Source organism: Pleurodeles waltl, chromosome 8 (genome assembly GCF_031143425.1).
Source record: "Pleurodeles waltl isolate 20211129_DDA chromosome 8, aPleWal1.hap1.20221129, whole genome shotgun sequence".
Lineage (NCBI taxonomy): Eukaryota > Metazoa > Chordata > Amphibia > Caudata > Salamandridae > Pleurodeles > Pleurodeles waltl.
Genome location: NC_090447.1, coordinates 460,751,754 through 460,766,715, shown reverse-complemented (window position 1 = coordinate 460,766,715; position 14,962 = coordinate 460,751,754). Strand labels below are relative to the sequence as shown.

At 42.2% G+C, this 14,962-nt stretch overlaps 1 protein-coding gene across 2 annotated transcripts in view; it reads right to left on the bottom strand.

Moving 5' to 3' along the window:
• Positions 1-14,962, bottom strand: part of CNOT11 (CCR4-NOT transcription complex subunit 11) — a 160,154-nt gene that overhangs the window by 126,474 nt on the left and 18,718 nt on the right. For both annotated transcript variants that reach the window (XM_069204410.1, XM_069204409.1), the window contains one exon: positions 6,948-7,150. In XM_069204410.1, the coding sequence (XP_069060511.1) occupies positions 6,948-7,150 (203 nt within the window). The remainder of the gene's footprint in view (positions 1-6,947; positions 7,151-14,962) is intronic.

The following is a 14,962-nucleotide window of genomic DNA, read 5'->3' as shown; positions in this document are numbered from 1 at the left end:
GGGATTGAAATTGCAAGCATTCAAGGCCTACTATAGTAGTAGCCCTGACATAATTAGAGAGGCTATTATAAGACCGCTTACATAATGAGATTGGTGCCATAATTTGTCACCACACTACATGGCACCAAAGGGACAAGTAGATTTATTTTTACAGGACATGTAGATGTGAGAAGTAACCTGTCCAAGGGACAAGAAGATATTTTAATAAATTCCACACCCCTGCTTTTGAATGTGGTGCAGGATTTAAAAAAAGAAAAAAAAAAACATTTGCAAGTATTAGCTAGGTGCACAAACCATAACTTACACAACATTCATGCAGATAATCATGAAAGCTGGTAAAATCCAAGTAGAAGAAGAAGAAACTGGATGCAGCAACTGGTTCTACTCTGCATAGAAAATTGATGTAGGGCTGTAGCTTGCTCATCAAGACTTAAGGCCCGTCACTTTTTCGATCGAGGGAAACTTATTGACAAGCGGTGTTTGTCAGGGGTTGGCTGTGGCTGGGGGTGAGCAACAGGGGAATTTATGAATAGTAACAAGAACACATTTGGATAGTGACAGCTCAAATGTGGAGAGCTGTGCATATGCTGGGCATTTTCAGTTTGAACAATGGTAATACATATGAGGAGAGGAGTAGTGAGTTGGGTGATGAGAAATAGTTGTACATCATGGCTCAATTATAAAGAGAACTTTACACGCTGCCTCATTGAATCCAAATTCCTCTTCCATAAGACCTATGGCAATACAATCAAAAGCACCAATGGGCTCTTTTCACACCTAGGTTGTGAAGGGACTTTTCTGTCCAAGAGAACAGATTGGAATTTAAAGCAAATTCCTTATGAAGATTTTAGTGGAAGTCAGACTAATTCTGCTAGAATACAGAGCTTCATCTCACTCAATCACAATGCTGAGGTGATGGCCTGTAGACAGACTACTTTTAAGGAAAGGTGTTTCAATGTGGTTTTGTACATAAACTCAAAGGGCAGATCCTTCGGGTTAAAAGGGATGCTAAAGTCGCAAGGGAAAGTGTTTTTCCTAATTGTCAGGAATAACGCCAGACTGCTTGGGATGGTGGGGCTTTACTTCTTGGAATCCTGGCTTTGCAGTTCACTTGCCATGCGGCCACCTTACTGTGTCCCAACCTCGCAAAAATTCTTAAAAACCGGGACACAGACCTCATCCTACGTACCACAAGACTACTAAGGGAGGCGCTGTATGAATCACCTAAAATACTCATCTTCCTGGCCCAAAGGAAGCCATTCAAACATGTCAAGCAGAAGCTGCAAGCCATGAACCTCAAATATATGCTCCTATTCCGGTCCAAGCTAAAAATAGTCTTCCAGGGAAAGACTGTCCTTCGACCACACTAAAAGGGTGCGAGTGGCTCATGGAGCACTTCTCAAAAAGCTGAACTACAACACATCAAATGGCTGTGCAGGAGGCAGAGGGGCAGGGACGGTGGCGCACAGCTGGCTCTGCTCCGGAAAGGACCGGGCACTTCCATGGAGGAGCAGATAGGAGAAATATTGCCCAAACTACCCACAGGACAGCTATATGCTTCCCAAAGGTACCCGGGAGAGACAACCGTGGGTTATGATCAATATCTATGTACCTCAAGCGTTGATTACCGCTATGTTGAATGGGTTGTCACATGATATACTCCAAACCCATACTGGTAGACTAATTCTTGGAGGGAACTTCAATGCTGTCATGGATAGATCCAATTACACAACATCCTCTGCCCCCCGCAAAAACAAAGTCTCAGTAGGTGGGTGACTTCCTTGGGGCTGGTCAATGCATGGCACAAATGGCACCCTTGTAAATGTTCATACACTGCTCAGACTCATAATACCCACTCCAGGATAGAATATTTTTTCCTACCAATGGATTACATGCCCACGGTCCTGGGTGTGGGCCGAGTACTAATTTGGCCTTAACCAACTATGATGGATCTCCTCCATACAAGAAGGGTCAAGACACTTCCAGTGTAATTAAAGCTTTTTACTCTCTACAACGAAATTCCTCCCTATATATATATAGGAGCAGATATAGAGGCTTTATATATATTTTTTTTTAAATCAACTCTGGGTTTGATTATTCTAGCCCTAACAGGGTCTTTGAAAATGTTGTCTGTATGGCTTAACATGCCATTTAACATACGCCGGTATTAAGTGCACCTATATGTAGATGACAGTGTTTCAAAAAGGAAATCCTCTTCTAGGGGTTCCGTGTGGATCTCCACATCATGGAAGAAAGCAGCCATACCTATTAGCTCCTGATCTGCAGTGGAATTGTCAGAAGGGGATGGGCGTAAGGGGTATAAATCTGGAACAGTGTCACCTGGAGGAATTTCATCATAGGTGTCCCAGGGGTTATTATGTCATGCCTGGCAGGGGCATGCATCACTGTTTGCAGAGACTCCAGGTTGCTCTTAAGTAACTCACAGGCCCCAGTGGCCCTGATCCTGGTCTATTATGAAAAAGCCCTAGACACCATAAACTGGCCTTTCCTATTCCAAATCCTCAGGAGTATCAACTTTAGCCCCAGATTCCTTCCCATGCTCGAATCCTTTTAAAGACTCCCCAAGTGAGAGTTAATGGAAAGCCTTTTCCCTTTCAACAGGGCACCTGGCAGGGCTGCCCCCTATCGCCACCTCCTTTTTGCCCTGGTAATGAAGCCACTGGCAAAGTGCATTAGGATAGATGCTCAGATAAGGGGGCTTTTGCTGGTTAGCTCACCACGAGGATAGGGTGGTGCTATACACCAACAAGTTATGTATATACAGCTCCCCCCCAGATGATCCTACCTAGATGAAATACATGTGGAGTAGCTAAAGGCTTCGGATACACCCTCCCCAAACGTATATGTAAACACCCTATAAGATGCTTTGACAATCAGAGATGAATGACCACACAACACTTCTGGGAGAGGCATCAATGACAGTGCATGGGGCTAGAGGGTTGCCCTTCCTAAAATGGGAAAAGCCAGACCAATAATCCAGAATGCAGTCTCTTCTTTTGTACTAGCAGGCCTTACTGTGGGCTGTACAAGATTTTCATTAGGCAGTGCTTCTGCATTTCAGAGTGATCAACTACAGCGTTCCAAGTGAATTGCCCATCTTACCAGACAGTTAAAAAAAATAATAGGGAATAATTATCCAATGGATTTCTGCTTAAATACACCCCTTTACAAGCAACAACTTTACAGCTTTCAAATGTGCTTTAAGTGCATGCTATGGAACCATTCAGGAGCTGCATAGAGCAAAGGAGAAAAATAGGATGACTGAATAGCGCAGGGCCTACAAGAGTAAATGAAGTGGGAAATTCAGCCCAACATGAGAAAAGTAATTACTGAAACGCGATACCACAGAGGTCACACAAATGGCTATTGAAATGCTGATAACTCCAGACACTTAAGTAAATTCCTTTTCAAAACAGAGCAGAGCAGGCATGTTGCTTGAAGACAGTTGAAGTGACTGCACACAGAACATTGCAGATCAAATCATTTTCAAGATAAGAGCATGAGAATCAGTCTCTATTGCCATGTCTGGACTAAATCAAACCATATATTATTGGAAACCAATCAATTAGAACACAATTAACAATAAAGTGCAAGCTCTTCTGGCTCCTTTGCAGACCACAGTAAAGCGTTTAGCCCCATGTTTTGGTTTAGTTTAAGGCCTTGTTGTAAATGTCAGGCTTTAATAAAAGTTTAACTAGGCTTTCACAATCATACTTTTTTTAGTCAGTGCACAATACAGCAGTGCCACTAACTGGAAAGACTACTGCAATGCATCTTGACACCTAGGCATGATTCCTTGGAAGGTGGTTCCGGCCGTAGGTTTGTTCCATGAGACTGACTGAATTCAAGACCAAGGGGTGCTCTGGAGTGTGGTGGACTCCAGAGAGTCAGGTGGCACCTTGGAGACGACAGAGCAGGCTGAGCTGTAGCCAGTGCCGAGTTCTTTGAGTTACAGTCAGCAGTCAAACCCCAGGCTCTGTCACTTCCTTTTCTTGGTAAGTGCCAGGGATCTATAATTTTACAAGTGTGCATGGGAGCATTCACCAGGACTGATAACAGAACATATCTTCATAAGCATGTGGAGGGCTGTTTTTCCCAACTTTTGTGGTTTTAGGTCTCCCTTAAGTGAATTACAGGATCCCTGAAACAGGTTGATACATTCATCAAGGTTTAGACAGCAGTTTCAACCTTGTTCATGTGAGACCCTATTGGGATCAGTATCCTTTAAGAGTGGATATCATTTGTGGCCATGTAAAGGACTATCTTGGTGCTTCAGGGGCTCTGTTGGAGACAGACAAAAAGAACGTACGCTGATTTTGGGGGTAAAAGGAGCCCAGCATTTGGAAGCTTCAGAAGAGACTTTATGAGCAGAACTCATGGCTTGGACTCCTCGAAGTATCAGACTCTCTTCCAAATCAGAGGAGCAAGAGACCGGGCTGCCATTGTCACCCTTCATGTTTGTAATTGCTATCAAGCTACTGGCTAGGTAGCTCTAGACAGATGCACAAGCACAGGGAATTGAGTGAGATGTGGGCATCTCAAAGAGGGTATTCTCTGTGCAGATGATGTCCAGATCTTTCTCCAATCTAGAGTGATGGGCTCTAACCTCCTCCAGCTATTTCAACTTTTTGGGTGAAATTACTGGCTTACAAATAAATAGGGTCAAGTTGTCTGTATTCCCTCCAAACACACTCCCACAGGATCTGGGTTAAGCACACAAACCACAAATAATGTCACTAGGTTTCAGATTTCTGGGGGTATTTGTCACACCTAATGCTAAAATGACATGTGAAAGGAACCATTAATTAAAAAAGTGACAGCAAATACTAAATTATGGGTGAGGCGTTCCCTGTTATTAGGATGTTCTGCAATCTCCAACACAGTGGCACTGCCACAAATAGTATACAAGTTGCACAACTTTCCAAGACATCCCTCGCTCATTTTCCACTCTACTCCCTCCTCTGGAGCTTACTATGGAATCAAGAGTTTCCACAAGTAGCTCTGGCGGAATGCTTTAGATCTACTTATGACGGGGGGAATCGTGGTGGGTAACATACAGTCCTACTAAAAAGTCTCATAGTTGATTGTTAACAATGGTGGCACGACATTCAAAGTGATCACGCTTATGCTTTCGAAAAAGGAGTCTTAGATGGAGTACTAATACAAAAGCCTGTCATATGGTGGAAGCATAAATGTGTCTCTCTCCCAAACCACTAAAGTAATAATCAAGATCTGGAGATATACTCTGAAGGGTGTTGGTATTGGATAAATAACTAAAAGAACAAATACCGCTTTGGGTAAGAAAAATAGTTAACAGCAGTCAGTTGTTCTGCTACATACACTTGCAACATGCAACTATGCTTTACGTTTTGGGTCTAACACCTCCCAAAAGGTAACCCCTAGGAGTAAAATTGCTCCTGGGAGAATTAGGGAAAAATAAAGTGCCATAAATTTACAGAACACAGATTAACAACATGGCGGATTCTGTGGACCCCGGGAGGGTTGTCTGGGAGAGAAACGTGCGGCCCCTTACTGATGAAGCATGGAGTGAAGGAAGCCTCCGCATCCTTGAGGGGAAACAAGGCCCCACTCGCCAACCATCCCCTCAGTAGAAGAATGGCACAAAGGACTAGATAGCTGCATGGCTATGGAACGACTGATATAAACAAGAGGCTGCCCACAGATATTTATGAAGATCAGCATGGCTTAGGGAAGGTACAGTGGGATAAGTATAGACCCTGTAGGAGCACTAACAAAACACTTATAAAGCAATTATGGGGGTATAAGCATTGATATTGAAGGTTTATTATGCAACAGTTATGGAGTCAGTTAATATAATAAGCATCTTTCTGTTGTGGCAGTGTGGACCTGGGGCAAGGGAACCAAGCGACTTGTTTCATTTGTTTGTTTTTTTTATATTTTCTTTGATTTGAATATAGGACTCAAATACAACCAACAGTGTAAAAAAAGAAATATAATAAAAAAAAAACACAACTGCTCCTAGAGGGCGTTCAGTACATACTACCCTACACACGGTCATGGAGCTGCTGGACGTTCACACAAGGGACATGTGCTCCATTAGCATTTTTTAAAATAAGGAAAGAGCAAAAGGTGTGCTCCCACTTTGCAACTCTGGCACTTCTCAGCAAATGTGCACTCACTTTCTCCAATGGCGATCTCCCGCGGCCCACTCAATTGCAGTATGAAATGGAGCTGTGCGCAAGTGGGGCACAGCCGAGGAGGACGCTCTTCACTACGAGACAGTTTACCATCTCCACAAATGACCCATCTCCCCCCAGTGGGTCGCCATCCTTGTGCATTTCCTACGGGGGAGGTAAGAAACTGATCTCCCCCTGTAATCTGGGCACATTCCCTTCAACTACCTTACACCCTGCCAGCACATTGGGGACTCTCACACATACGTCCACCCTCTACGTTTAGCCCCTCAATTTCAAATACATTATTACCTACACCTGTTCGCCCCACATCAGACTGCTGCAACTAGCTGCCACCACCCTCGTTCCCTTCCCCCCGCCCCAGGTCTGAGACCTACCCGTAAATTGCAACAATGTGATAGGGAGCTGCAGTTCCTACCAAGCATGTGTCACTTGAGACTTCCACCCTTTGCTATCTCACATATATAATTTTATTTGTTGACTTGTACTCCTCTCCCTATTTGTTCTCTCCTTTCTCTTAAGCATACAGTCTGTATTACTTGACCACTGCACTCACTATACTAATGCACAATGTCAATTGAATTTGTTACACGCTCTGGAGAACGTAATAAAAAAATAATAATAATAATGTTGCATATATCATACAAGAAACTCAATTAGCTGCATTAACAGTAGATTACAGGTTCTCACATCTTTAGGGTCCGGGCTATATAAGCACTTTGTTTTCTATATGGAGAAGAGAGAAGTTACCTGCGATTGTTGTAAGGATGATAAGGGACTTTTGAATGCCTTGGCCATGATTCTTTTTATCTCCACACCAGTACTATTCTTTACACACATAGACTTGTCCCACTGGATGGCATGATCTGGCTCAATTGGGTTTAACCAAGCCAGTTCATCCTCACAAATGTGAAGTGGAGGAGGTGGCCGGATGAATTCTGGCCGAAAATGGCCTGCAAAAGAAAGAGAAAAACAGCTTCAAACAACAGCAACACCACCACCACAGTGGTACAAATTTAACATAAATTCACTTGGAAGTCACCCCCACAATCTAAACATATGAAGTTAAAAACACAGTGGTGAAGCTCATGATCGAAATTTGTAATTTTGACAATGCTCCTTCCATAACATAGCAATAGTATTAATACATAGTAACCTACCTCTAGTCTCTTCCGGTACTCTTAGCATATAGACTACCTTCAATTGTAACAAAATGAGAAACTTGTGTGTCACTGACAAGTTAACCTGTATTTTGTTTATTAGTTTATCAATATTTTAGGCCACTGGGTGAAATCTCTCTTCTACTGCAGCCCCACACTGCTTCAACCATTACCCAATATGGAAAACCAAAACAAGTACTAAGCCAAAGCTATAAAAGGTAATCTTGGTCGCACTGGTAACAGAGAGGATGCCTTCAACTTAAAATACTAGACTAAAATGAGAGGAGGGAATCATAAGCATCATTAATGTTGCTTTATTTCTTGGGCCTTGAATAAATTAACTATCCAACAGTTTACACTTTTGGTGCAGTGTTTCATTCAGGAATTGGATGAGTAATAGTGGCACACTCGGGTGGGAGAGCTGAACGCAACCATGCCACTAACTCACACTGTGGAACTGTGTCAGAGACCAGAATTAGTCTACTCCATTGAGCAAGGAGTAAAACCTAATCACAGACCAAAACCTTTCTACTCCACTCGAATCTTTATAAATCTTTAAAGCATAGGCCGCAGTGACAAAAAAAAAAAAAAAAAAAAAAAAAAAAGAACATGGAAAAAAAATGCTACCAGGAAAATGAGTTACAATATGGTAGCCCACTTGAGTCAATCACAAAGAGTCAGAAGTAAAACAGGATTGTTTTATTATTTTTCCACACAAAGCACAACATTTATTTTCACATGGCTGCAGGAGAATGGAAGTCCTTGGGTGCCTTTGTGGCAGCACTACTTCATTCAGAATGAGGTCTAGGCAAAGACAAAATTCTGAGATTTACTTAAAACAATGTATCATAATACTCAAAGCTGCAGCCGTATGGAATAAGTGCATCAGTAAGTTTTGCTGAGCTAAAAAGATTGATCCAATCCCAGTTTGCCTCTTCATCTGGACATTGACTGGCACAACTGGCAGAGCCTTCACAACCAAGAAACAGTTAAGAATGCCCTCACATGGCGAGATAAAAACACCAGTAAAAGAAGGCTTGGAAAACCAGGAGGTTTGGTCACCTGCATGAGACATCAGGTGCGTAAGTAGATATATGGCTGCTTTTGGAAGGGATAATATGGCAGGATTTGGAGGATGCAGTCTTTGGTGGCAGCAGGCTGCCAACAGTTGGGGAGTAGCAGCGGACCAAAGAGGAAAATGAGAGGGGGCTCAGCATCTTCTAATCAATTCAGTTCTGGAATATATATATATATATATCAGTCAACCCTATCCTTTCACTTTCCATTTGTTGAAATGCAGCAAGTGAAAAAGTGGTGTCTAATATGCATTATTCATCAATTTATCTCAGGGTAGCCATGGTCTCCAGAGCCCAAGAACGCACGGACTGGACTGTATGGTACGACTGTAAACAAGGCAAATGAATGAAAGTCAGCCACTGTAGTAGGACTACACACTAATCTAAGGGTGCAGAAAACTGACAAAAAAAAATAAAGGACTTTCTCCCATAATTTTATAGGGTTGGTTCAGCAATTTACTTACAAGAGTGACAAAACATTAAAACAACTTTTTTGTTAACAAATAGATTGATTGTATGTTCTTTAGAAATATGGTACAAGTTCCATAAATATGGTTCAAGTGTCTTGAATTCTCGAATGGGGGAGGGGCCCAGGAAGAGATTGTGCCAAATAACAGGGCCAGAATAAGAAGGTACAAATTATGAAACTTATTTCACTTAAAGGACAAGGTCAAAGAGCAAACCAGGCTTTTAACAGTAGGATGGAAGCTGTAACCTGTAGGGTAGAGGGAAAAGATGAGGAGTGTCTCTACCAAGGGGCAGCATATACTCCTCAACTCAAAGAAATTAATAACATTTTGTCCACCAAGACAGGCTTGATCAACATTTTGGCAAGAACAATTAACTATATGCTGCTGACAGAATTAATTGGCCAACAAGTCAAGAGGAAAAGGGAAGAGAGAATTGCCTGAGGCTTACATCAGGCTATGTGCATAACCAGCCGGCCACCGCCTGAAGCCAAAGCGTGCCGACACGCCTTACAACTTCCAATTTTTGACAGCAATTTGATGCTTCAATTCTGATTTCTCTTTCAATCTCTACATGTAGCTACAGGTGGAGCCTTGAAGTTCTGAATTACAAACCCACAAAGTCACAGAAGTAGACCAAAGTGCTTGTGTCCAGTCTAGGGGCCTGGAGCCCGCACCAGTGTGTGGTGTGGAGGTATACTGCTCAGCTTAAGTCTCCCGAGACATCAGGAGAGCAGATAAGCCAATGTTTTTGACAGAATGTGTATTAGCAGTGCCACCTACCAGACATTGGGTGGGACTCATCCTATGTGGCTTGTGGCTCCCTGTAGAGTTAGCAGTGAGGTTTTTACCAGAGGCTGTTTTCGAAATGTGGACTGAACACAGCCACGAGCTACTCCAGCCCAATTCCTTTCAACGTTCTCAATAAACTCCCCAGCACACCCAGTGAGGTGGGGTGGGGCCAGTAGTCCCTCAATGTACCTCACAGGCAGTTAAGTTACTCCAAGCATCACAAAACCCCAAAACATACATCCACTTAACAGGTGACACTAGCCTGCATCCCAAACAACCACCAGTCTAGAGGTATATAAACATGGGCAGATTATATACAAAGGTTAAGGGGAACTGATGGTAACTTTACCACTGCAGCCTAGTACGAATACCACACTGATGGTGTGATGGTGACAGATGAAAGGGGGTGGGGTGCTGCAGAAAGAGCAAACAAATTAAAAGCCTAACCAGAACCTAATACCGACTTTGAAAGATGGAACCAATCCTTGAATTAATATAATTTCAAGTACTCTATGCTACAGAGGAGCCACCTGAAGCTCCTCACTTGTTTTCTCTGTTAGTCATTTTTTTTTTTTTAACAGGGTCTGCACTCAGTCATTTCCAACCCTACATCAGAACCTCCACATACTCCAGCTGCTGATTTCCCTTTCCTCGCTAAAACCACAGCATGGGTTTAACTAAAACTGCACTGTGGGTTTAAGACGAAAGAGCCATTAAAACTGCAGAGCACAAAAAGTGTACTTACCTGTAAGAGTAGTTTTGCAGCTTGAAGAATTTTCTGGATTCACTTTTATTTATTTTTTAAGTTGGTGGGTGTCATCAAGCAGTTGATTTAATCTGAGGAGGGGAATGGTACAAAATGATCAGATGTATGCCCTCGATGCCCCTCATCGTAAAGGCCATATGCAGATTATTTTTTCCACTTCACAATTCTCTTGTAGGTTTAGATTCCGATTAATCTCTATGCTGAAGTACCTCAACTATTACAAATTCATGTTCTTTTCTAGGAGGTAGATGGGTCACTTGTGAATCCAGAACATTCTTCAGGCTGCAAAACTACCCCTACATGCAAGTAACCATTTGTTTTGCTGTGTGTACCTTTTCTGGATTAACATTCAGAACCTGGATTAAGCAGCTATATTTCCCTCTACAGGAGGTTGGGTTGAAAAGTTTGCATTTGCAAACAGGTGTCCAAGTGCCTTTTGGACCACCTGTGCTTCTTGTTAGCTTAAGTGTCCACACAGTAATGTTAAGTGATGATGTGCATGGAAGACCATGTGGCCTCCAAGCAAATGTATTTTGTGGCACATTAGCAATGAAGGGGAGAGTTGCTCTTTTTTTTTCCTCTTCACTGAGTGTGCACTTGGTTTCCTTTCAGGCTTCATTCCTGCCATCTTGCAACATTGTTAGAACATTGTTGTGAATCTTTAAATAGGTTACACAGGAGATGAAAAATTGCTTTCCCTTCCTGTGATTGTCTTTGCTCCCGGTAAACAACACAGGACTATTCTTCTGACGTCCAGTGAGTGAAGGACCCACACAGATTGAGATGGAAATGTGAGATCAACTCTAGCATGAATAGTGGGTTACTTCTCATTACCACTTTGTTTTTGTGGATTGACAGTGTGTTGTGAGGGCCTGGAGTTCACTCACCCTTTCCTACGATGTGATCACAATTAAGAAGGCAGACTTGAGTGTTAAGTGTTTGAGTGTTGTGCACAGGCTCAAAGGCTGGTTTTAGAAGCGGATGTAGCACTAGGTTTAGGTTCCGTATTGGTGTTGAAGCAGGCCTTTCAAGTACTATCCTTTTTGCTCCCTCTATGACCATACTGATGGTTGGTGTTCGGAAGAAACTCTGTGCTATGAAACACCTTCTATAAGCTACTAAGTCTGTACTGGTGTACTTTTAGTGAGGCACAGGAGATTCCTTCATCCAACAGGTAAGTGTAGTATTTGAGTATGGTACTGTTTCACATTCATCTTTCCTCAGGTCATTAATTTAGATACCTCTTAAATAGAGAGTACTCAGTATAATTCCAAAACTTTACAAGAGATTAAGAGTTTTTGTACCGAATTATGACTAGTAGGCATTCGTCACAGAGATAATTTGGCAATTAGATGTCAACGTGTTATTTATTGTGTTATTAAAGTGAGATTTCACTTTGTCATCTACCGTGTTGATGGCTGCATGGATTATTTACCTTCCACTTAGTTTCTCAGATTATCCTGGAGTTGTTACAGAAATTGGGACAATCAGGAGGCAGGTTACACCTCATGATCCATGGCACTCAAGGAGCTTGTGAGGAAAACAGGAATTTCTAGAGGTATTTTTTCAGGGGAATATGGCCTTTGAGCCTCCAATATGGATTAAGCTCGTTAGTATTACTACATAGACAAACTTGTGACAGCAAACCCAGCAGTCACTGATTTGATTTCCAATCTTCTGAGAGAGATTTCTATACGTATAACTCTGATGCACAGGACAAAAAACGAGAGAAAGCTAAGGAAGTGTAAAAAGATTTCTATTTTCAGTGTGAGATAACTGGTGACCATATATACTGGTAACTGGACAAAGAAGAGGAGCATACGGATAATACTTGGCTTAAGAAAAATGCCATCATCGACTGGTAAACTCTATTACGATTCCAATTACCAGCTAGGTGAATGCAGACACTGAAGCTATCATGAATGTCTTTTTCCAGCATTACAGTAATACATGCCGCTTCAAAATTTCAAAGGTAAACCGCTGTACAAAGTTGATGCTCAGCATCCCTCAAGCTACCATAGACTGATATTCCAGAAAGCTAATCTGAACATCCATTTTCTGATACGAAAGTTAATGAAGCTTACGCAAAGGCAGCCCTCCTAATGAAATTTTCACTGCAAGTAGATCCTCATTTAGTAGCATTACCAAACAGTATTGTGATGGGTGATAATGGCTCACCATTAATCAGTGGAGAGGGTCCCACTGACAATCTCATCACAGTATCTTTAACTCTATTGTTAATAAAGGGCACCCGTAAGTGTTTTATTAGGACTAATAAAAAACATGCATGGGTGCCCCTGTAAACAACAGGGTTACAGAGTAGGACAACATGTTTAGTGAGTCTCCTCTCTATCCATTGTCTATACTTGGGAAGTCAGCGACTCCCTCAAAATCTTCTCACTCACTTCATTTTTTATAGAAGAAAATGTCTCACCCTCATTTTTCAATAGTGTAATTACCAGCTTCCTGAAGCCAGGATTCTACCATTCAATATCCTTTATTAAATAAAGACCATCAAATCTCAGTTAAAATAGAATTGCAACGGAGATACAAAGTTCAGTCCATTCGGATCAAAATGATAATATACCTGGGTGTTTACTAATAATTAATACACATTTAATTGCAGAAGCAACAGATTTTATACACAGCGGATGTACTAATGGATGAAGGTGCTTGCCTTCATGTTGTAATTACTACTCCAAGTCTCCATCAGACGAACCGCCACTCATGCCCTCATCACCAGCTGCCTTGACTATGGCAACACCCAATATGCCTGAATCACGTCACACCTCCTGAAGAGACTAAAGACCATCCAGAACGCAGCAGTCACTCATCAAACCACCCCCTCAGAGCGACAGGGGAGTCTGTACCTTCTCACACCGAAATCCTGCAACAGCTGACTGAAGCCCCAACAACTCCCCCCCACCCCCACTCATTCACCCCTCCAACCATCCTCCTCCCTCCCCCTAAACCACCCCCCCTCACCCCAAGAAGCTTAGACCCAGCGCTTGGATATCCTTACTGGTGATTAGTGCACTTTAAAAATCCTGATTGAGTGATTGACTACTTACTTACATTGCTAGACCGCTTTACAATCTCTCAGCTCCTAGGGTTAATCACCTCTTTCTTGTCAGTCAGAAGCAGTAATGATCAAATGGTATAGGAGTTCAAAGGCTTCGTTCATAAGGCTATTTTCACCATATGTGGGAAACCTCAAGACACTGCGCCCTCCATTAAGGACACACCATTTTTCAAATAGTAGGATGATTTCTTTTTAATAGAAAAAGAATTGTGATGTAATAAGGGTCACATTTAAAAGGAAAACATCAATTTACAAAATTGGGAGAGTGTTACAAGCTCAAATTAAGTTTTATTATTTATTGTGCTTCTAACAATATCTTCGGTACTTGCACATAACCATAGCATAACCCTCTAGGACTAAGCACACCTGGTAATGTCAAGAAAATCATGTGGCCATTAGCAAAATTACTGCCCTCTATTGCTAAAAATTCATAGACAGCGTTCACTTCGCCTCTTAGTAATGAGAATGACTGCTGCTATTAAAAAAAAACAAGAAAAGAAGGCATAATACTCGCCTCCGTGTCTTTCAAAATTAAGACTTTCCTTCTTTAATTACTAGGAAAATCTACATTAATTCAGACAGGAAACACCCACACATTATGAATCAGTCCTGGACACTATCCTGATAGAATGGGGTCATACACAATCAAGCGCATTTGATATGCAAATCGCTTCTTTGGCTGATTGTAGGAAAGTACCATCTTGCCTGGCATGTTACCCCCATTTTTCACTGTATATATGTTGTTTTAGTTGTATGTGTCACTGGGACCCTGCCAGCCAGGGCCCCAGTGCTCATAAGTGTGCCTGAATGTGTTACCTGTGTTATGACTAACTGTCTCACTGAGGCTCTGCTAACCAGAACCTCAGTGGTTATGCTCTCTCATTTCTTTCAAATTGTCACTAACAGGCTAGTGACCAATTTTACCAATTTATATTGGCTTACTGGAACACCCTTATAATTCCCTAGTATATGGTACTGAGGTACCCAGGGTATTGGGGTTCCAGGAGATCCCTATGGGCTGCAGCATTTCTTTTGCCACCCATAGGGAGCTCTGACAATTCTTACACAGGCCTGCCACTGCAGCCTGAGTGAAATAACGTCCACGTTATTTCACAGCCATTTTACACTGCACTTAAGTAACTTATAAGTCACCTATATGTCTAACCTTTACCTGGTAAAGGTTAGGTGCAAAGTTACTTAGTGTGAGGGCACCCTAGCACTAGCCAAGGTGCCCCCACATTGTTCAGGGCCAATTCCCCGGACTTTGTGAGTGCGGGGACACCATTACACGCGTGCACTACATATAGGTCACTACCTATATGTAGCTTCACAATGGTAACTCCGAATATGGCCATGTAACATGTCTATGATCATGGAATTGCCCCCTCTATAGTTGGCACAATCCCATGATCCCAGTGGTCT